The sequence below is a fragment of the Mustela nivalis genome (genome assembly GCF_964662115.1).
Source record: "Mustela nivalis genome assembly, chromosome: 6".
NCBI lineage: Eukaryota > Metazoa > Chordata > Mammalia > Carnivora > Mustelidae > Mustela > Mustela nivalis.
Window position 1 is genome coordinate 14,917,198 of NC_139025.1, and position 22,756 is coordinate 14,939,953.

The window sequence follows — 22,756 nt, forward strand, 5'->3', positions numbered from 1 at the left end:
TTTGGTTTATAGTGAAGCCTCTCTTTCTGGCTTGCAGTTGGCTGCCTTTTTGCATTCAGCCTTTCTTTCTTTCTTTCTTTCTTTCTTTCTTTCTTTTTTTTTTTTTTTAATTTTATTTATTTATTTGACAGAGAGAGATTACAAGTAGGCAGAGAGGCAGGCAGAGAAAGAAGGGGAAGCACACTCCCTGCTGAGCAGAGAGCCTGATGTGGGGCTTGATCCTAGGACCCTGAGATCATGACCTGAGCTGAAGGCAGAGGCTTTAACCCACTGAGCCACCCAGGCGCCCCTCAGCCTTTCCTTTGTGCACATGCAGAGAAAGAGCTCTGGTGTCTCTTCCTTCTTTTACTAGGAAACAAATCCTTTTGGATTCGGGTCCTTTCCCTAGGACCTTATTTAACTTTAATTATCTCCCTAAAGGTCCTGTCTCCACATATAGTTACATTAAGAGTTAGGTCATCAACATAAGAATCTGGGGGGACACAACAGTCCATAACAGGTTGTCTCTACATGGTTGACTTAAAACAGAAATTCCTAGTATTATTTTTTTAAAGTTACATGTTTTATTTTAGGTGGACCCACAACTTGTGGACGGACACCTTTCATACTTTCTTGGAGCTATAGGTATGCCTGGTTTGACTTCCTTGATTGGGATACAGGAGAAAGGTCACATAACTGCTGGATCTAATCAGACAATGGTTGTTAGTGGAGCTGCTGGTGCTTGTGGATCCTTGGCTGGGCAGGTAAAATTTCTGAGAATTAATTTGATTTTCTAAAATAAGTGGTCATAATCAAATTTCTGGGTACATGTATATAGTTTAAAATATAAAATTGAACAAATTTATAATATTCATTTTGGGTAGAAATGATGTTATTATGTGCTTAGACTCTCTTGATAACAACATGAAAAATGTAGATTTTTGTATCTTGTTCTCTATTAACCGAAAACAGACATGGTAAATTCTAGAACATTGCTTTAATCAATATGAGGAAGAAGCTCATAGAGTACCTATCTGGAATTCATTAATTAAAAGGCAAACATATCTATATCTCTATCTATCTATCTATCTATATATATATATTTAAAGATTTTATTTATTTGACAGACAGAGGTTACAAGTAGGCAGAGAGGCAGGCAGAGAGAGAGAGGGGGAGAAACAGGCTCCCTGCTGAGCAGAGAGCCCAATATAGGGCTCGATCCTAGGACCCTGAGATCATGACCTGAGCTGAAGGCAGAGGCTTAACCCACTGAGCCACCCAGGTGCCCCCAAACTCATATTTTTGAAAAGAATCTTCAAATTAGAGAGCACTTACTGGGTTCTAGAAATATAATAAGGATTATGATAGAATTTTTAAGTAAATTTATGTGTTTTTTTAATGTTTTATGAATAACAGCCTTTATGGTGTGAAAACCATTGAAACAAAACATTTTATCATAGTAGTGATTTTAATTCCTCAGAGGCCTGAAAAATATTGAACTGCAAGATAGTGATATTTTGAGTCTATTTCTTTTATGAAATCAGCTTTGAATTGTGTGATTGTGGGCGCCTGGGTGGCTCAGTGGGTTAAGCCGCTGCCTTCGGCTCGGGTCATGATCTCAGGGTGCTGGGATCGAGTCCCGCGTCGGGCTCTCTGCTCAGCAGGGAGCCTGCTTCCCTTCCTCTCTCTCTGCCTGCCTCTCTGCCTACTTGTGATCTCTCTGTGTCAAATAAATAAATAAAATCTTTAAAAAAAAAATGAATTGTGTGATTGTAACATTAAAACTAAGTCTAATGTTAGTCAATCTTCTTTTTTTTTAGGAGTGACCTTGTATCTCAATTCTTTTGGTTTCAAATTCCTTTAAGCCAGCAGCTCTGTAATCAAACCTAATTGTGATGAATACTCTTATATATTTGTCATATCTTGTGTGCTTTCACATTTTTACACTTAGATGTGGTAACAGAAAATTGTTTAATTTTTAAAATTTCCCTCTTAGATTGGCCATTTGATGGGCTGTTCCAGAGTGGTGGGAATTTGTGGAACACAGGAGAAGTGCCTCTTTCTGACCTCAGAACTAGGCTTTGATGCTGCAGTTAATTATAAAAAGGGGAATGTCGCAGAACAGCTCCGTGAATTATGCCCAGCTGGAGTGGATGTTTACTTTGACAATGTTGGTGGTGACATCAGTGATACAGTGATAAGTCAGGTTGTGTGCCGATTTGTTTGTTATAAATTTGAATACTATATTTTATTTGATGTACTATCTTTTTACCTGATATCGAGAAAAAAAAAAACTCTAAAATTCTAGGGTTTATTGTGAGAAATAGTGTGATGGTCAGTATTGTAATTAAATAACAAAAAGCTTGTTACAGCTACTTCCATTTGCTTGCAGAATTTGCACGTGAGTATCAGTTTCAGTTCTTTGCTAGCAATGTTATATTTTCACCTGCAATTTATTTTTGTCAAGAATTAGTTGTAGGGATGCCTGGCTGGCTTGGTTGGTCAGGCATGCAACTCCTGATCTCAGGGTTGTGAGTTCTAGCCCCATCTTGGATATAGAGATTACTTAGAAATAAAATCACATTTGTATTGTTCAAATGGTGAAGTTTTGACCCTAACTCCCTATCAGTTAACTCACAGCCATGGCCTCTGACTTTGGGTAGGGAAAGGATTTACATAGATTACAGGTATTTACATATTTTATGAACAGTGTTATAAAATATGAACATTAGCTATTAACACTGCATTGTCTTTTACTGTATGTAAAATTATGTGCAGTTGAGGTTAAATTATTTAAATCCAAGGAAATTCTTTACTGCTACTACTAATAGTAGCAACAACAATGGTGACACAAGTGTAATTCTTTTGCATATTACCAAACTTTCATTTACCTCTATGTTCCTTTGGAGGGGACTTGTTTCCTAGCTAATTAAAACTCTTAAATACATATCAGGCATAAATCTTCAAAGCAAAAGCAATTAATTGGCACCAAATGATTAAATACAATAATCAAGGAGGCATTCATGGCATTGAAGCAGCCATAAAATCAGTAAACATAGCAGAGGCATGTATGTTAGGGTATAATCATCAGTTTTCTCTGAACAGATGAATCGGAACAGCCATATCATCCTGTGTGGTCAAATTTCTCAGTACAATAAAGATGTGCCTTATCCTCCACCACTACCCCCTGCCATAGAAGCAATCCAAAAAGAAAGAAACATCACAAGGTATGGTCTCCCCTTTTCCCCTTATTACCAGATTCATGAGTTTAAAGATCATAGATGTATATGGAACGCATTGTTCTTCATATATAACTTTTCCTTATTTTTAAAAAAGATTTGTGTATTTTAGAGGGTGAGAAAGCATGCTTGTGCACATGGTGGGGAGGGGCAGAGCTTGATCTCATGACCCTGAGATGATGACCTGAGTCTAAATCAGCAGTCAGACACTCAACCACCTAAGCCACCCAAGTGCCCCTTGGGTGGCACTTACAGAGCTGCTGGCTTAAAGGAATTTGAAACCAATTGAGATACAAGGTCACTCCTAAATAAAGCTTGAAAATAAACATTTTAAGCCAGTTCAATATTTAGGTTTTGGGGAAGTAGCTCCCTAGCAGAAAACTTTCTCTTTTTTTTTTGGCAGAAAACTTTCTAAAAAATGCATCTGTTCTATCAATCTTTTGCAAGTCTTTTTTCCCCAGTGATAGAAACTCAACTCACATTGGCTTCAGTGCAAAGGAAATTATTGGCTCATGTTTCTGAGAAGTCCGATATTAGCATTGACTTAGATTTGGCTGGATAAAAGGTTGGCATGGTGGCATCACCGCTCAGCTTTTCTCTACCTCTGGGCTGTGCTTTATTTTGGGGGCCTGTTCCCTCGCAGGCTTTCTTGCAGCACAGCAAGAGGATGACTGTTACCTCTAATCCTATACTGGTTAGTAACCCAAGCAAAAAAGAGAACAGCTCTCTCCCGTTTTGTTAAGTCCCAAAGCTGATATTTATTGGCTCAGACTGGCCTGGCTTTGGTCACAGGAGGGATGGGGAAAGGATATTACCCACAAAGTAAAATCACAGTGCTAATTACCAAACAGAGTTCTGGATGCCAGCCAGGCAATAGAAGTCCACTATACTTACACCTGTAACTACACCAAAAATAACAAAACTGTATCTGACCAGACTCTGTGTGATTAAGTCCTAATGCTTGAAAGATTAACAGATATTAAAGTTCTGGGATGGTTTGGTGTTGGACTGTTTCACCCTCTGTAATTTCTGATCATTATCCTTTTCTTCTCCACTACAGAGAAAGATTTCTGGTGTTGAACTATAAGGACAAATTTGAGTCTGGCATTCTACAGCTGAGTCAGTGGTTTAAAGAAGGAAAACTAAAGGTAGAACTCGCTTCTGTTCTTTATTGCTATCATTTGTCTGCTACTTAAGATACTTTTTTTTTTTTTAAGATTTTTTTATTTATTTGATAGAGATCACAAGTAGGCAGAGAAGCAGGCAGAGAGAGAGGGAGAAGCAGGCTCCCCATTGAGCAGAGAGCCCGATGCGGGGCTCGATCCCAGCACCCTGGGATCATGACCTGAGCCGAAGGCAGGGGCTTTAACCCACTGAGCCACCCAAGTACCCCTACTTAAGATACTTTTATGTTATTTGAGTTTATGATAGCAAACATTAACTTCATAATAAAAATTACTACAAAATTGTACTAAATGTTGTAAATTAAGTTTTACTCCCAGGTGAGTATAACCTAATTGAGAAACTCTCTCTGGTTAGGCCCTTTATCTAAGATTTCATTAACCTTTACATTTCTTAGACTGTATTACAAGATAAATATGTGTTTTTTCCCAAATTTTAATATTCATTACTTTAACAAATATTTATGGAATGCTACTATGTGTTAGAAGCCATGCTTTCTCAAAAATCTTATAAGCACTTCTTTGTACCCCTAACCCTCTACCACCATACTTCTTTTGTTCCCTCCTGGATATTCTGAATAATCTTGGTTGGTGGCTGAAAACCAAGCGTTACTAATCTGGGGTCTAGACCCTGACCTAGGACGTTCTTGAAACTTGCAAATCATAGGCAAAGTTATATGTGTATGTGCTTATGTTTATGTACTTTGTTTTTTTGGAAAGAGGTTGTATAGTTCGTGGTATTACCAATGGAAGAACAGACAACGGGAAAAGAGGATTTTATTTTTAAAAGATTTATCTACCTATGAGAGAGAGAGAGAGAGAGCATGCGCCTGTGAGCGGTGGGGAGGTATAAGGGGAGAGAGAGAGAATCTCAGGTAGACTTCTCGCAGAGCCCAGAGCCTAGAGCTAATGCTAGAGTCAATCCCATCACCTTGATATCATGACCTGAGCTGAAATCAAGAGCCAGATGCTTCACTGACTGAGTCATCCATGAGCCCCAAGAGGACTTTATTTTTAAAAATAATTTTATAGGAAACTTTTCTGTGCTACCTCCAAGAAATGAAGAATGTCTATTTTTAGACAGAAAGTGCTAAATAGTATTGCTGCCCTTTACAAAAATGAAGAATATTAAAATTGACACTGAGTATCTCAGGGTTTAAAGGTGCTGACACCCTCCCCCTCCATGCAGTTGAAAATCATGGTGTATCTTTTGACTCCACCAAAACTACTAATAGCCTACTATTGACCAGAAGCGTTACTGATAACATAAACGGTTGATTACCTCATATTTTGTGTGTTACGTGTAATTTATACTGTATCCTTTTTAAAAAAAATTTATATATTTATTTGAGAGATAGTGAGAGAGGGAACACAAGCACGGGATTGGTGGGGGGTGTTGCTGGAGAGGGAGAAAAGCAGGTTCCCTGCTGAGCAGGGAGCCTGATGCAGGGCTCATGACCTGAGCCAAAGGCTGATGCTTAGTGACTGAGCCACCCAGGCACCCCTACACTGTATTCTTTATAATAAACTAGGGAAAAGAAAATGTTATTAAGAAAATCACAAGGGAGGGGTGCCTGGGTGGTTCAGTGGGTTAATAAGCCTTTGTCTTTGGTTGGGTCATGGTCTCAGGGTCCTGGGATCAAGCCAGCATTGGGCTCTCTGCTCAGGAGGGAGCTTCCCCTCCTCTCTCTGTCTGCCTCTCTGCCTGCTTGTGATCTTTCTCTCTGTCAAATAAATAAGTAAAATCTTAAGAAAGAAAGAAAATTATAAGGGAAAATACATATATAGTACTGTACTGTGTTTATAAAAAATTTTTTTTGTATAAATAGACATACACAGTTGAAACCCATGTAGTTCAGGGTCAACTGTAAATGGATACATTGAACTTGAGAATACTATATGTAGCTGTTTTGATTTACAGATCAGAGAGACTGTGACAAATGGATTGGAAAACATGGGAGGTAAGATGAATGTAGATTTATTTATTATATGCATGAGCTTAGCACAAATACTCCCTTTTTTCCTTGAATTCTACTTCCCTGGTGTTTTTTTTCTTTTTAAATCATTTCTTTCCTTCTTGTAAAACAATTCTGCAGGTTTACTTAAATATCTTAATCAAACTCCCATTAAAGTTTATCATAGTAGTATTTAAGAAGTATCGTTTTCACATTTCAAATAATAAATGTTTCTTTGGTTTTGAAACAATTTATGAAAAAAAGGTAACAATCATGAAAGTCATTTAGCTTCTAGGTAACTTTTTCAGGTTAAATGGTTTTATTTACATATTTATTAGAGAGAGAGAGAGAGAGAGAGAAGGCAAGCATGCAAGTCAGTGAGCTTGAGGGATGGGGAAGGAGCAGAAGAATAGGGAGAAGCAGGGTCCCTGCTCAGCAGGGAGCCCCAACCCTGGGCTATACGAGGGTCCTGAGATCTTGACCTGAGCCCAAGGTAGACACTTAACCAACTGAGCCACCCAGGTGTCCCCAGGTTGAAAATTCTCAGGCATCGTGAGATTATATTAAACACATTTTCAATATTTAGGTTTCTTTCTTTTTTTAAAGATTTTATTTATTTATTTATTTGAAAATGAGAGTGAGCATGAGCTGTGGGGCGGGAGAGGGAGGAGAGACAGGAGAAGAGGCAGGGAGCAGGGAGCCTGCCCCTGGGCTCAGTCCCAGGACTCTGAGACCATGACCTGAGCCAAAGGCAGCTTAACCAACTGAGCCACCCAAGCACTGAGGATTTCTATTATCTTTAATAGTTTTTTTAAAAAAAGATTTTATTTATTTATGAGAGAGAGAGAGCACAAGTAGGCAGAGCATCAGGCAGAGGGAGAGAAAGCAGGCTCTCTACTTAGCAGGGAGCCTGATGTGGAGTTTGATCCCAGAACCCTGGGATCATGACCCGAGCTGAAGGCAGCCGCTTAACCTACTGAGCCACTAGGCACCCCTTTTTTTTTTTTTTTAAGATTTTATTTATTTATTTGACAGAGATCAGAGGCAGGCAGAGAGAGGGGGGGGGGGGAAAGCAGGCTCCCTGCTAAGCAGAGAGCCCGATTCGGGGCTCGATCCCAGGACTCCGGGATCATGACCTGAGCCGAAGGCAGAGACTTTAACCCACCGAGCCACCCACGTACCCCAGCGCACAATTTTTTAATAGTTTTTGAAAAATTGTTTTCACTGACATTTTATCCTCATACTTACTTATTCTAGTCTTCAGACTTTAAACAGTGAATATTGAGGTAGATATGAACATTGCTAGTTTGGGTAAAAAGCACATCTTTAAGATACAAATTGTATTAATTTATCTTGTAACTTTGTCAGTGTTTCACTTGAGGCTTCTTTTCATGACAGTTTCCTTCTAAATATTAAAAGCACTGCAGAAATTATTCAAATTAAATGTATGTGTTTGTACTGATAAACATGTATGATAGTGATATTTATGTTTTCATATAATCTAGGGTTTTTTTTTTCTTTCTAGCTGCATTCCAGTCCATGATGACAGGAGGTAACATCGGAAAGCAGATAGTTTGCATTTCAGAGGAAACCTCTGTGTAATCTGTATAAGCATCTTCATCAAGGAAATACACAGATTTCTTTCCGTTTTGCACCAGATTTTTTTAACTTTTTTTTTTTTTTTAAGATTTTATTTATTTACTTGACAGAGATCACAAGTAGGCAGAGAGGCAGGCAGAGAGAGAGAGAGGAGGAAGCAGGCTCCCCGCCGAGCAGAGAGCCCAACGTAGGGCTCGATCCCAGGACCCTGAGATCATGACCTGAGCCGAAGGCAGAGGCTTTAACCCACTGAGCCACCCAGGCACCCCTTACACAATGATTTTTAAGATACATTTAATAAAATTTTTAGAATACAGATAGCTTTTTATTTAAATTGATTATTGGTACTATCATCTAGTTGCATAGCATAAACTTTTCCTATATCTTCAATATCATGTATGTTCTCTATGTCCAGCACGATTATTTACATTAATAGATTGAAGTCAACATGACCTATTTTTCTTTCTTTTACTAAAACTGAGACTATATTTGATATTTGATCAGATATTCTGAAACCATTGGAGATTTGATACAACTGCTTAATGGATCATACTTTATAAATCAATTTTTACAGTTAATAATTTTTATTTAAAATAGAATGCTTGAGAAGATGCATAGTAAATATATGTTGACCTGATAATGCTTTACATAATTCTTGAACTGTAACTTGGTGTTAAGAATAGAATTGGGATGGCTTTTCTATATTGTAGTTCCATGGAAAAGGGATTTAATGGCAGAGCATATGTTGGGACTTAGGGTAATTCAGAGCTTGTGGAGCAGTTTTTAGGATAGGAGAGCAGAGGCTTTGTGTTGAGAAGTAACAGGTCAGTCAGGATGATAAAGAGACTAGTTTATCACAGAGGATTATCTGTGTTTTGCTAAATAATTTACTGTATAACCTAAAAACTAAAATACACATTGATAAAACTATGTTTGTTTTAGGGTAGCAGTTACATACTGTCAAATAGTGTAAAGATTTTGAGGGCAAATAGGTACAAATATCACTTGAAGTTTTAGGTGATTAGAAAGATTTGGCAACAAAGGCAGCTTTAGAAAATGACAGGACTGACTGAGCAAATTAACAAATGGCTGTAAACATGAATGTTCAATATCTAATGTACCTCTAAATAAGAGGGCTTGCTTCATGATTATAATCAACCCTTTACAACAATAAAATTGAGGATATTTTTCAAGTGTTGTGCTGGTTTCTGGTCACCTTTTTCACCCTGCTATATACTTTTGTCTGCAACTTTTGTAGGAAGTAGATTCAAACTGTTAGTAATCAGTCACTCCAGTTGACCTGTGTCCTCTTTTTTTTTTTTTTTATAAAGATTTTACTTATTTATTTGAAAGAGAGTGAGAACTAGAGAGAGAGAGAGAGAGCACACAGAGGGAGAGGGAGACAGAAAAGCAGAGTCCCCGCTGAGCAGGGAGGCAAGGCTGGACTCCATTCCAGGACTCTGGGATCATGACCTGTGCCAAAGGCAGATGCTTAACTGACTGAGCCACCCAGGCGCCCGTCAGTGTCCTCTTCTTCCTTTATAAACCTTTCCTGGACCTTTTCATCTCCAGAGAGCACTTCTGTCTGTGGTCTGTATGTTGGTAACTTCCAAATTTGCATTTCTATTTCTGACCTCTTACTTGAGCTTAGGTCCTCCCAAGTAAAATATCCTTTTGGCATCTGGGATGAACTGTTTCATCTAAAGAGGAATTACCTTCCTCTTACATATTCCTACTTTGTTTTTTAATTCTTTTTTTTTTTTTTTAAGATTTTATTTATTTATTTGTCAGAGAGAGAGAGAGCAAGAGCGAGCACAGGCAGAGTGGCAGGCAGAGTGGCAGGCAGAGTCAGAGGGAGAAGCAGGCTCCCTGCGGAGCAAGGAGCCCGATGTGGGACTCGATCCCAGGACGCTGGGATCATGACCTGAGCCGAAGGCAGCTGCTTAACCAACTGAGCCACCCAGGCGTCCCTCCTACTTTGTTTTTAACTCACCATTGTTTGCGCACCCAAACTAATACTCCCTCACTCATTCAGGTGCCTGTCATCAAGGCCTGTGTTTAATCTTGAAAATGCCTTTCTTAGAGAACTCAGAGCTTTAATTCCCACTGCCACTGTCTTAGTTGAGTTCCTCATCCTGTGGCACACAAGTATTTAAAAATTAGCAATTTCAAAAAGGCTCAACCGCATAAAGCTCTAACGTGGTGGCATCCAGCCTGGAACTCAGGAGTTCTAGTCCCCGGTGTGGGTATTCGAGAGCTCTTTCAGTCCTAATACAGGGAATCCAGACTCTAGGGAGTTCATTTTACAAGAAAAGTTGTATACCTGAGTTTCAGTTCTTACCCCGTCCCGATTGCGGCGCAGAACTAGATTCTGCAAGTTCCTTTCTCAGTGAAGCTTTGAGGTCCTCTTCAGTGAGAACGTCGATAAATGTTTCAGTAGTTCTCTCTTTCTCCACGGCCCCCATTGTAACTAGTGCTCATCTCAGCTGACAGGAAAAACTACCCCATCTGCTGCTGCAAGGAAGCCGTGACGTCACGGCTGGAACGAACTGACCCGGTTTTTCGGGTTTCGTAGACGGCGGGGCCCCAAGTGATGGAATGAGCAGGAGACGGTAGACCACAGCTCCGGGGGTGCAGGGGCCCAACCTCGCCCGCCCCCCGCCGGCCCTGCCCTCTATACGTCTGGGGCAGAAACCTCGCGCGGGCGGGGCAGCCGAGTCCAGCCTGCGGCGAGCGAGTGGGCGTGAGCGTTGGGGGCCGGCCAAACTTCCTGTCCCGCGCTGCCGCTGCTTCCGGCGGGAGCCGGAAGACGCTGTGTGTGGACGGAATTCGGGACCGCCTGACGGCTAGCCGGCTGCCCGGGACGGGAAGGTGAGCTCGGGCTGGGCCAGGCCACACCCGCGCAGCTCGGTGGTCCCCGAGAGGGAGGGAGCCGGTGCGGGCTTCTCGGCGGCTCGGGCCGAGTTCGCCTCCGGAGAGGACAGGGAAACCGCCCCCACCCCGACACCCCCTCTCAGATCTGGCGGGCCCAGGAGCGGCCGGTCTGAAGCCCTAGGGCTTCGGCCCTAACCCTCGAGGCCTTGGGGCCGATGTTTCTGCTCTTTGCTTGGTTTTGGGGGCCGGGGCTTAGGAACAAGACGGTCCTGAGAAAGCTGGAGTCAGCAGCACGTCCCTAAGGGCGGGGGCTGCTGGACTGCACCCGCACCCTGGTCTTGCCCCAGGCTTTGGGGCCTTACACTAAGGCTGTTGCAGAGGGAGAAAGAGGATGCCAAGAGGACTGTGCCCTGGCGATCTCAGCCCAGAGCTGCCGTCTTCTTTCGTACGTCCACTTACTTCTTGGGGAGGCTTCCGGCTCTGAGGGGCTTGGCTGCTGGCTTCTCCTTAGCCTGTCATTGCAGGTCGAGGCTGTGGGGGCTGTATTTACAGCCTGTGCGCATTCTCTGGTTGATTTTATCCTTTGAAGTTTCTTCAGAGAAAAGAATGCAATTAGTTTATTAAAGTTTATCCCACTTGCTCATGAGGCCCAGAAATGCACCATTTGGAAGTTAAATATTACTAACCTGGGACTTAACAATTTGTACTTTTTCACTTTGGCACATGGATCAACGTAACATGTTTGCAAGGAAAGTAAAAGAAACATTTTGGAATAGAGTCCGTGGCATTTTGTTGTTGTTAGGGAGTGGAAATTCCACATTGTGTTATTTTCGTGTGGACGGAGTAGAGTCAACTGAGCAGAAGATTTAGGTTCTAATTTTTAAAAAGTCTGCATTTAAGTAAATGTCTGATTTTTGACAAGTTACTTAATCTCTGTTGCTTTTTTTCCTCCTGTGTGGGTGAAGAAGCTTACCTATTTATTCAGCAGATAAATCCTGAAAGCTTAGTTTGTTCAAAGCATCATACTAGGTTAATGAGAGTTAGAATGAATAAATTCAGCAACCTTAGCCAGTGAAAAAAATATGCAAGTAGACAACTACCAGCCAAGGCAGGATGGAATAATTGCCAAGGAGAGGTGAAACAGTGTGTTGGGAGCACCAAGGAAAAGACAGATTTATTTTGCTTCGAGGGAAGGGACAAGTATCTTAGTGGAGGATAGCATTTGAATTGGATTTTTTTTAAAAAAGATTTTATTTATTTATTTGACAGAGATCAGAAGTAGGCAGAGAGGCAGGCAGAGAGAGAGGAAGGGAAGCAGGCCCCTTGCTGAGCAGAGAGCCTGATGTGGGACTCGATCCCAGGACCCTGAGATCATGACCTGAGCCGAAGGCAGAGGCTTTAACCCACTGAGCCATCCAGGCGCCCCTTGAATTGGATTTTAAAGGCTGGAAAGGATTTCAGAAAATCACAACTGGATTGGGAGTGTTTATTACTGGTCGAAGAACTATTCTAAGCAAAGACTTGAGCACTGAAATAGGCTGATGTGTTCATTCCAAAAGCCAGCCATGTGGGCTGGAGTAAAGGGTTAATGGAAGAATATGGACAGCACTGTAACTAGAACAGTATTTGAGGATGTATTGTAGAATATTTGAAATGCCATGCTTAGGAATTTGACTAGTGTTCTGAGGTGCTGAATTTTGAGTGAGTGGAGAAACAGAAGCATTTCTGTGTTTTGGAAAGATAACTCAAGTGGCTGCATAAAAAGGTGGATTGAAAAGGGGAGTTTTTAGGGCATGGTGACCGGTTAAAAGCCTTTTTTTTTTTTTAAGTATTTTATTTGTTTATTTATTTGACAGAGATCGCAAGTAGGCAGGGAGGCAGGCATTAGGGGGGGTGGGGGGAAGCAGGCTCCCCGCCAAGCAGAGAGCCCGACATGGGGCTCGAGCCCAGGACCCTGGGATCATGACCTGAGCTGAAGGCAGAGGCCTTAATCCACTGAGCCACCCGGGCACCCCTAGAAGCCCATTTTAATTGTGTAGTTGAAAGACGATGAGATCTAAACAGGATATTACAGGAGGAATAAATTTGGGGGAATCAGAACTCCTGGGATTATTTAAATATAGAGAATGAGAGACATCATTAAAGACCTAGAATTTGCGGTTGAGTGGGTAGAAGATTGGGCAATAATTGAAATGGATAATACAGGAAGAAGAACAGGTTTGGTGGTGGAGATGATAATCTGGATTATGGACATTGTTAGGTTTGAGATGGATATCCGTGAGGAGATACTCAGCAAGCGGTCAGAAATAAAAATTTGGAGTTCAGAAGAGAGGTCAGGAGTAGAGACAAAAATTTTGGTATTATTTGCACGTCATTCATTCACTGTACAGATGTTTCTTCAGTGCCTACTAGGTGCTTGCAGGAAGTTTGTATGGAATTCCTTAAATCTCATAGTAAAGCCAACCTTAAGAGTGTCACAGTATTAGAAATGACTATGGAGACCTAAATTCCTTATGAATTACATATAATATTTTGCCAGGCACTATGATAGGTGGTGGAAGATAAAGTTCTGAAGAAGACAAATTAGTTCCTGCCTTTGTTTTTGGAGCTTACAACATACAGGGTAGCCAGACAAAGAATGAATACTGTATAAAACCAAAGGAATTAGAAATAGCAAGACGCCTGGGTGGCTTAGTCGGTTAAGTGTCTGCCTTCAGCTCAAGTCATGATCCCCGAGACCTGAGTCCCACTTTGGGCTTCTTGCTCAACTGGGAGCCTGCTTCTCCCCCTGCTTGTGCTCTTTCTCTTTCTGACAAATAAATTTTTAAAATCTTAAAAAAAAAAAAAAAAGAGGAATTAGAAACAGCAGAAAGTTAGAAACAGCAGAAATAGAGAAAAAAGTTGGAAGTTTGGGAAATCTTCTTTGGATAAGGTGATCAGACGAAGCCTTTCTAAATGAGTTGATAGTTAAACAGAACCCAGAAGAATGAAAAAAGAGCTAATCAAGTAGAGAGAGGTGAAAGTGTTTTAAGGTAGAGGAAATGATATGTACACATCCCTAACACCAGAAAGAGCTTAATTTGTTCAAGGAACTAAGATGGCTGAAGCTTGGTGAGCTCCTAGGGAGACTGACTCTGGAGGCTGGTTGGAGATGCAGGAATGGATCACATAGTTCTTAGAAGCCAGGATAAAGAGTTTGGATTTTGTCTAGGTGCCTTGGGAAGCCATGTAGAGTTTCAGGCAGGTGAGTGATATAATAGGACTTGCATTTTAAGGTGATATTTACTCCTGTCAAGAGAATGGAATGAAGGGAGGTAAGAATAGAAGCAGGGAGACCAGTGAGATAGCACTACCAGTGGTTTAGGACAGGTACTGATAGGGCCTGTGACAGGGTGGTGACAGTAGAGATAGAAGTAGCTGGGTTTGCTGTCTCCATAGGACTTGCAGCTGAACTGGATATTGGGAGCAAAGGAAACAAAGTAGTAAAAACGACTTCTAAGTGGGGTGAATGGTGGTCCCATCTTTTGTTTTTTTAAAGATTTTATTTATTTATTTGATAGATGGGAGATCATAAGTAGTCAGAGAGGCAGGCGGGGGAGGGGGGCTGGGGGAAGCAGGCTCCCCGCTGAGCAGAGAGCCTGATTCGGAGCTCGATCCCAGGACCCTGAGATCATGACCTGAGCCTAAGGCAGAGGCTTTAACCCACTGAGCCACCCAGGCGCCCCATGGTGGTCCCATCTTGAGTAGAGGGGTGTAGTGAGTGGGGCTGGCAGGGCGTGATGGGAAACACGCTTGGGAGAGAATTCATTTTGGACATGTTAAAATTTGAGATGTCAAGTTTTGTTAAGTAGAGATGTCAAGTAAGCAATTGCATATATGTCTGCAGTCAGAGGAGCTACCTGGGCTGCAGATACAAATTTTGGTTATGAACACGAGGTATTGTGTGGAAGCGTTGAATAAGTACTATATGCCTCAAACTAATACTGCACTGTATGTTAACTAATTGGAATTTAAATAAAAACTTAAAACTCAACTAAAGCCGTAAGTTTGCACTAGGAAGAGAGTGTAGCAAGAAAAGAGAGCCTGAATACTATCCTGAGGAATAGTAATATTGAGAGGCCGAGCGCAGGAAGAGTACAGCAGCTAACAAAGAAAACTGGAGGTGTGGCAATGAGGGAAGAGTAAAATGAGGAACATGTATCTTGGAAGCAGAGGGTGTAAGTGAAGTGGGAGGAAGGAGGCAGTTCCTCTAAGGGATAATGTCAGTTCCGGCTCTGGTTGCAAGTGACCAGTTTGCTTCAGAAGAGGAGTCTGTAACAAGGATGTGGGCAGCTGTTGAGATCAAAGGAAACGATGAAGACCCTGGCTTCATCAAGGTCAGGAACGGGAGCAGCCCCAGGGGAGGCTGCAAGCAGCATTACTGGCATGAAAGGGCCACTGCAGCCGTTTTCAGCCCTTTGTTACTTCTTTTAGAATTCACATTCTGAGGGAAAGTGTCTGATTTGTTCAATATAGGTCAAGTGTCCAACAGTTGGCCAGTGACGAAAAGAACACCTTCATCTACAGTCTCACTGAAGGAGGTATCCAGTGGGGGAGGGGACAGACCCCCCCAGACAGGACGTCAGTCTGTCACCCGAGCAGGAGACATGAATGTGGGATAATTGAACACAGTAGTTGTTCATTGCAAAGGTCAAGTAAGATGAGGGCTGCAAAGTGTCCCTTAGATTTAGTAACATGAAGATCTTCGGTGACCTTTACAAGAGACGTTTTAGTGAAGTGATGGGTTGGATAGTGATTAAAGCTTTGAAAGTAGAGACAAATGCAGAGAAATGCGGAGGTGACTGGAATAAAAATGGGGCCTGTAGGCATGAAACACCTAAGCAGATCTGAGAAGGAAGAGGGAAGGCCCAGGGTGAATCCTATAGTTTCTAAAATTCATTCTGGTTTCACAGTTCTCCAGTTCTCCTCCATTCCAAATTTCTTTCACTGGTATCTGTTAACTGGTTTGTTAGAATTTAATCAGCTTCCGTAGTATGCTAGATATGGATATAAAAAGTTACTTTTTTTAAGAGATTATTCCTTTAATTGTCAGAAAGTGTGCATGCATACAAGTAGGAGTGGCAGGGAGAGGCAGGAGCAGGCTCTCCACCGAGCAGGGAGCCTGATGCAGGGCTCAGTCCCAGGTTCCTGGGATCATGACCTAAATCCAAGGCAGATGCTTAACCCTATTTGTCCCTAGTTACTTTTTCTTTTCCTATGACTTTTTTTTTTTTTTTAAGATTTTATTTACTTCTCAGAGAGAGAGAGAGAGTACAAGCAGGGGGATCGGCAGGCAGAGGAAGAAGCAGCCTCCCCATTCAGATGCTTTACTGACTGAGGCACCCAGACATCGCAGGACTACTTTTTTTTTTTAAGATTTTATTTATTTATTTGACAGACAGAGATCACAAGAAGGCTGAGAGGCAGGCAAAGAGAGAGAGAGGAGGAAGCAGGCTCCCTGCTGAGCAGAGAGCCCGATGTGGGGCTTGATTCCAGCACCCTGGGATCATGACCTGAGCCGAAGGCAGAGGCTTTAACCCACTGAGCCATCCAGGTGCCCCTAAACTATTCTTTTTTTAATTTTCATTTTTGATCATGGTAATTCTCTACCATTGGTAGAATTTTTGTTTTAGTTTTTTCATCTTTAGTGAAGCATTGTTTGGGTCTGTATTTGTGGTCAGCCGCAGGTAGATATGCAGGGAACTGAGAAGTGGATTGGTTACTGACCGGCGGGACTGCAGTGTTTCTCAATTTCTACCCTCTTTTTTTTCTCACCCACTCTTCTTTCTGAAACTGGGTCAAGGTCAAGGCATTTTCTACTTCTCTAAAATAAGAGCAGTGTTGATATTCTAGGCTTTGTTTTCCTAGGGTGGAATCACATTGCTTTTTAGAAATTGACACAATGATCTTCTGTTTCTTCCTTGAGGCAGAGCAGTAAATGCCCCTGGTCATTTTTCCCTTTGGAATATACCCCTTTCTGTCTGGCAGTCAGGACGGAGGCAAGGTACACCTGTACCAGCTCTGTTCTCCTCTTGCTTGTTGAGTTTATTTGCCTTCGTTGTCCTGCCCAGTATTTCTCCTTGTAGCTTGCATTAGTTTTAGGCCATCTCTACCCTCCTAACATGGTGTTACCGCTAATTCCTGTCTTGTGTGAGGATTCAGGTAATTTCAGATTTCCCAAGACTCTGATCAATGATAATTGTTGATTGTAATATATATTTATGGCAGGTTTATATCAATGGCTTTATGTTTTATGTCTGAGTATCTGTGTAACATATACATTTGAGACTTTTGAAGATGCTTTATACTGTTTTTCAATCTTTGGGATATAATCTGTTAAGTAGCTTTTGAGATGAGTTTAGTAAGTTTTATTTTTAAAAAATTCAGAGTGCACGAGATTAGTATAGACTAATTTTGTTTCATGAAAATGTGTTATTTGTATGTGTCTCAGTGAGTATTTCATTCTCTGGGGTATGATGGCAAATGTATCTTACTGTGATTTGCAGTCAAAAATGTTTGAAAACCACTGCATTATAGGAAATTTGGACTCAGTAGTAAGAAAATAAAAATTTTTTTAAAAATTTCTTCTTCTTTTTTTTTTTTTAAAGATTTTAGTAATTTAAGAAATCTCTAGACCCAACATGAGGCTCGGACTTCTGACCCCAAGATCAAGTGTCACACACTCTACCAACTGAGCCAGCCAGGCACATTTTTATTTTATTTTATTTATTTGAGAGAGAGACAGTGAGAGAGAGTATGAGCAAGGAGAAGGTCAGAGAGAGAAGCAGACTCCCCGTGGAGCTGGGAGCCCGATGTTGGACTCTATCCCAGGACTCCAGGATCATGACCTGAGCTGAAAGCAGTCCCTTAACCAACTGAGCCACCCAGGCGCCCACATTTCTTAATCTTTTAGAATATACAAAGCATTTGAAACATTTACTTGTTTCTTTTTAAAAAAGATATTTATTTATTTGAGCTAGAGAACAGGAGTTGGGGGAAAGGGCAGAGAGAGAAGCATACTCCCCACTGAGCAGGGAGCCCAGTGAATCTTGATCCCAGGACCCTGGGATCATGACCTGAGCTGAAGGCAGATGCTTAATCAACTGAGCCACCTAGGCACCCTATTTACTTGTTTCTTAACCACTTATGGAGAGCTTTGTTTCTGAAGAATTTTTTAATTGTTTCTTTTGACTGAATCATAAATAATCCTAGGGTAGATTTTGTATCTGTATTTCAGATGAATTTCCTAGGGTCCAGAAGATGAGTAGCCTGCCTAGGTCTCAACTAAAATGTCAGAGGCATAATTTAGACTTCTGTTTTAGAGACCTTGGGTTGTTTTTTTTTTTTTTTTTTAATATAGCTCAGCTTCCTTAATTTACTTGTTCAGCTACTTAATGTTAATGCATAATTTGCTGATGATATTGAGTGTACTGTAGAAGAAGAATGCAGTTAATCAACTTCAATTCTCAGGATTTGTTTATTTGGCTAAAAATAGAGAATTGTTCTCAGGATGGTCTAGATCATACAGATTGCTGTTGTCTTAAATCTCCTTTGCGGGGCATCTGGGTGGCTCAGTGGGTTAAGCCGCTGCCTTCAGCTCAGGTCATGATCCTAGGGTCCTGGGATTGAGCCCCACATCGCATCGGGCTCTCTGCTCAGCGGGGAGCCTGCTTCCTCCTTTCTCTCTGCTGGCCTCTCTGTCTACTTGTGGTCTATGTCTGCCAAATAAATAAATAAAATCTTAAAAAAAAAAATCTGCTTTGCTGTTACGAGTTTTTTGTTACCAATTTATAGAACTTTTCAGGGCTTTCTGTGTTCTTTGCTTTGGTTCATTGCAAAGATTTGTGTTGCCTGCATTCTTTTTAACCTTTAGATTGACTAAGGGATAACATATTAACATTTTCTTCTATTAGTAGCTATTAACGTAATAGCATTGTCAGGGTCAGTGGATTTCTAAAAAATAGAATTTCTGCTAGACCAAGGTTGTTTTCTGTAAGCAGTCTAATATGCTTTTGGTGGCCATAGGGAACCACGTACACAGTAAAAATTCTGTTGTTGCCAAGAGTAGAAGGAGAAAAGGGTCTGACTAGAACTACTTATTTCATATTTATTAATAATATCTTTTAGACCAATTGCTAGGTGTCTGAGATCATTTTGTTTTGTTGTGAGCGCTTTATCCGGAGACATGATGCCTTATTTATGATTTGTGGAAAGTATGAATTGATGGGTGTACCCTTGGTTGCTGACTGTTAAATGTCATTATCTTTTTTATTATTTATGGGGCTAAATTAGTAATTTTTCTAATTTGAAAGCAAATAAGGATATAAGTTTTGCCTAAACTTAAAGATACAAAAAAAAGAACTATTAGTGTTCACATTAAAGAACTTGGGGTGGGGCGCCTGGGTGGCTCAGTGGGTTAAGCTGCTGCCTTCGGCTCAGGTCATGATCTCAGGGTCCTGGGATCGAGTCCCACATTGGGCTCTCTGCACAGCAGGGAGCCTGCTTCCCCCCCCCCTCTCTCTGGCTGCCTCTCCGTCTACTTGTGATTTCTCTCTGTCAAATTAATAAATAAAATCTTTAAAAAAAAATAAAGAACTTGGGGTGACCATTTAGTATTACATTTCTAATCTCTTTTCTTAATAGCATAAGAAAGCCTGGGAAGAATATCCTTGAGGTCCATAATTATTTAAAAATAGCTTCCTTTTGAGTAAGAGCAGAGCCTTTCACTCCACTGTCATTCAAATTGCATTTAAAGGAAGAACATTGCATTGAACACTATATTGGTCCCCATGCTGGCAATTTTTTATTTTAATTACTCTAAATATACTTTGACATAAAGCTAGGTAGTAATTCTTATCCTTCCTGTGCTGAAGCCCCCAGTAGCTCTTAATCAACTACAAAATCAAAACAAATTTACAAATAATTCAGTAATAACAGCGGTAGGGTCAGAGGATTTTTTTTTTTAAAGATTTTATTTATTTATTTGACAGAGAGAGATCACCAGTAGGAGAGAGGAAGGGAAGAGATCACAGAGAGAGAGGAAGGGAAGCAGGCCCCCTGCTGAGCAGAGAGCCCGATGTGGGACTCGATCCCAGGACCCTGAGATCATGACCTGAGCCGAAGGCAGCAGCTTAACCCACTGAGCCACCCAGGCGCCCAGGGTCAGAGGATTTTTAAAAAATTGACATACGTTGAACCAAGATTGTTTTCTTTAAGCAGTCTAATATATATTTCTTTTTAATCCATGAATAACTGACATACAATGTTAAATTAGTTTCAGGTGTACAATGTAATGATTTGACAATTTGGTACATTACCACAGTTTGAGACACTACTTAGTGCCCACCAAGATAAGGGTAGTTACCATCTGCCACCATACAAATTTATTACAATATTAGCAGTCTGATGTTTTTTTTTTGTTTGTTTTAAGATTTTATTTATTTGACAGAGAGAGATGACAAGCAGGCAGAGAGGCAGGCAGAGAGAGAGGAGGAAGCAGGCTCCCTGCTGAGCAGAGAGCCCGATGCAGGGCTCGATCCCAGGACCCTGAGATCATGACCTGAGCCGAAGGCAGCGGCTTAACCCACTGAGCCACCCAGGCGCTCCAGTCTGATGTTTTGATGGCTCTAGGGAACCATGTAGGTAGTAGAATTTAGGTTATCAGGATTATATCAGTTGTTGCCATGGATTTATATCTTTATGAATAAGTATACAGTTGTAAACCACACCCTAAAACAAAATTCAAAATAACATTCATATTATGTGGTAGAGATGTCGTTCTACTGAAATGCAGTACTTAATGTTGAACTTAATAGTGGAAAGATTTAGCCTTGGGTTCAATAATATATTTCCTGTTTCTACATTTTAACTTTAGTAATACTTTGCAGAGAATATAATACAAGGTATGTGTTTAAAGTGTCAAGACTTTGTAGCAGTATGTGATAGTGGGATCTCATATGTAACCAAAACTGACTAAGGTCCTTGAATGCCAATTTTAATGAGGTTTTGTTAGAGAACAGCAGAGTTAGAGTTGCCTTGTTCAAATGAAGATGAGATTTGTGTTGCGAATGAGAACACACAGAATAGGAGAAAGTTTGTGCAAGTTGTAAATCTGATAAGGGGCTTGTATCTAGAATATAAAAAGAACTCTTACAAATCAGTAATAAAAAGACAACTCAGTTTAAAAAGTGGGCCAGTGATCTGAATAAGTATTTCTTCTGAAAAGACGTATAAATGGTCTATAAGCACATCATTAGTCACCAGGTAATGCAAGTCAGAACCACAATGAGTTACCATTCACACCTGCTGGGAGGGCTGTAATAATGTGTTGATGAGGATGGAGAGAAATCCACTGCTTGTGGGATTATGAAATGGTGCAGACACTTTGGAAAATAACCTGGTAATTCTTCAAGAGGTTAAACATAGACTTACCATATGACCTAGCAATTCCACATCTAGGTGTATATCCAAAAGAGTCTACTCAAAAACTTGTACATGAGTGTTCATAGCAGCATTATTCATAATAGCCAAATTGTAGAAATAATCCAGTGTCCATTAAGTGATATGTGGATAAATAAAATGTATATCCATACAATAGAATATTGCTGGCAATAAAAAGAAATTATGTACTGATTCATGCTACAAGAGGGATGAACCTTGGGAGCATCATGCCACCCACAAAAGATCACATGTATAATTCCATTTATGTGAACTGTTTAGAATAGGCAATTCCATAGAGACAGGAATTAGTGGTTGCCTAGGCCTGGTTGGGGAGGGTTTGGGAGGAAATGGGGAGTGCTTGCTGATAGGTACAGGGTTTCTTTTTTGGAGTGATGAAACTGTTGTAAAATTGATTGTGGTTGTGGTTGTACAACTGTGAATATATTAAAAATAATTTAACTGTACTCTTTAAATGAGTAAATTGTATGGCATCTGAATTATATCTCAGTGAAGCTGTTACTTAAAAATTTGCATTGCGGTTTTTGAAACCTGTGAAATGATAATGGGAATTGAGAATAGAAACAAATTTAATTGCATATTTGCCATCACACTTCCAGCTAATATACATGGTGAGTTGCTGTGTTAAAGATGAGGTTTACACAGCTTGATAAGGTACTGAGTGCCCCAGTGTCTTGAGGTCAGCCTGCCTATGCTTCTCTGTCCTACTAGTCTCTCTTTAGTTCAGATAGTACACATACAAACCTGCTGGGCAGCAGATTTGGGCAGAACTCAGTTATAATATGGATACTTACTTGTTCATATAGTGCACATACAAACCTGCTGGGCAGCAGATTTGGGCAGAACTCAGTTATAATATGGCTACCCATTTGTTTCAGAAAATGCTCATGTTAACTTTTTGAAAAATTATCGCTGAAATGACACTAAAATAAAAAGATACCATAGAGGGCACCTGGGTGGCTCAGAGGGTTAAAGCCTCTGTCTTCGGCTCAGGTCATGATCCCAGGGTTCTGGGATCGAGCCCCGCATCGGGCTCTCTCCTTGGTGGGGAGCCTGCTTCCTCCTCTCTCTCTCTGCCTGCCTCTCTGCCTACTTGTGATCTCTGTCTGTTGAATAAATAAATAAAATCTTTAAAAAAAAAAAAAGATACCATAGATAACCATGGACCCTTGAGAAGTGGTGATCTAGAGGTGGCAGCTTTCTTCTTTAAGTTGTTATTACAGCTTTGCAAAAGTATCTAAGAACCAGTATATGATTTTTCCCTTGTTCGGTGCACATATTCATAATATTCATAAACTTCGGTTTTTTTTCACCAGGTGAGGATAATGGAAACGCAGCCAGCGTCATTGATTTCTAAGAAGCCTAACAAATGTAAAGGGCAGCAAATTGTTGTCTAGTTTCTTAGAGATTTTGCAATCTTGGAAACTCAAGA

The 22,756-nt window shown here is 40.8% G+C and overlaps 2 protein-coding genes and 1 long non-coding RNA gene across 18 annotated transcripts in view; 2 read left to right on the forward strand and 1 right to left on the reverse strand.

The window, feature by feature from the left end:
- Window positions 1–9,151, forward strand: part of PTGR2 (prostaglandin reductase 2) — a 30,941-nt gene extending 21,790 nt beyond the window's left edge. For all 5 annotated transcript variants that reach the window (XM_082733528.1, XM_082733526.1, XM_082733527.1 and 2 more), the window contains 6 exons: window positions 573–743; window positions 1,976–2,185; window positions 3,085–3,206; window positions 4,279–4,366; window positions 6,321–6,360; window positions 7,880–9,151. In XM_082733528.1, coding sequence (XP_082589654.1) covers window positions 573–743; window positions 1,976–2,185; window positions 3,085–3,206; window positions 4,279–4,366; window positions 6,321–6,360; window positions 7,880–7,956 — 708 coding nt within the window. In that variant the 3' untranslated portion in view covers window positions 7,957–9,151. The remainder of the gene's footprint in view (window positions 1–572; window positions 744–1,975; window positions 2,186–3,084; window positions 3,207–4,278; window positions 4,367–6,320; window positions 6,361–7,879) is intronic.
- Window positions 1–10,725, reverse strand: part of LOC309866131 — a 33,515-nt gene extending 22,790 nt beyond the window's left edge. Inside the window, exon 1 of one of the 2 annotated variants that reach the window (XR_014312424.1) lies at window positions 10,295–10,725. This is a non-coding gene — a long non-coding RNA (uncharacterized lncRNA). The remainder of the gene's footprint in view (window positions 1–10,294) is intronic. The other variant, XR_014312425.1, reaches the window with a different exon arrangement.
- Window positions 10,449–22,756, forward strand: part of ZNF410 (zinc finger protein 410) — a 41,662-nt gene continuing 29,354 nt past the window's right edge. For 2 of the 11 annotated variants that reach the window (XR_014312416.1, XM_082733478.1), the window contains exon 1: window positions 10,756–10,824. The gene's annotated coding sequence lies outside the window, so the exon portion shown is untranslated. Of the gene's footprint in view, window positions 10,825–22,756 lie in introns of all 11 variants that reach the window. The other 9 variants (XM_082733473.1, XM_082733474.1, XM_082733472.1 and 6 more) reach the window with 8 other exon arrangements.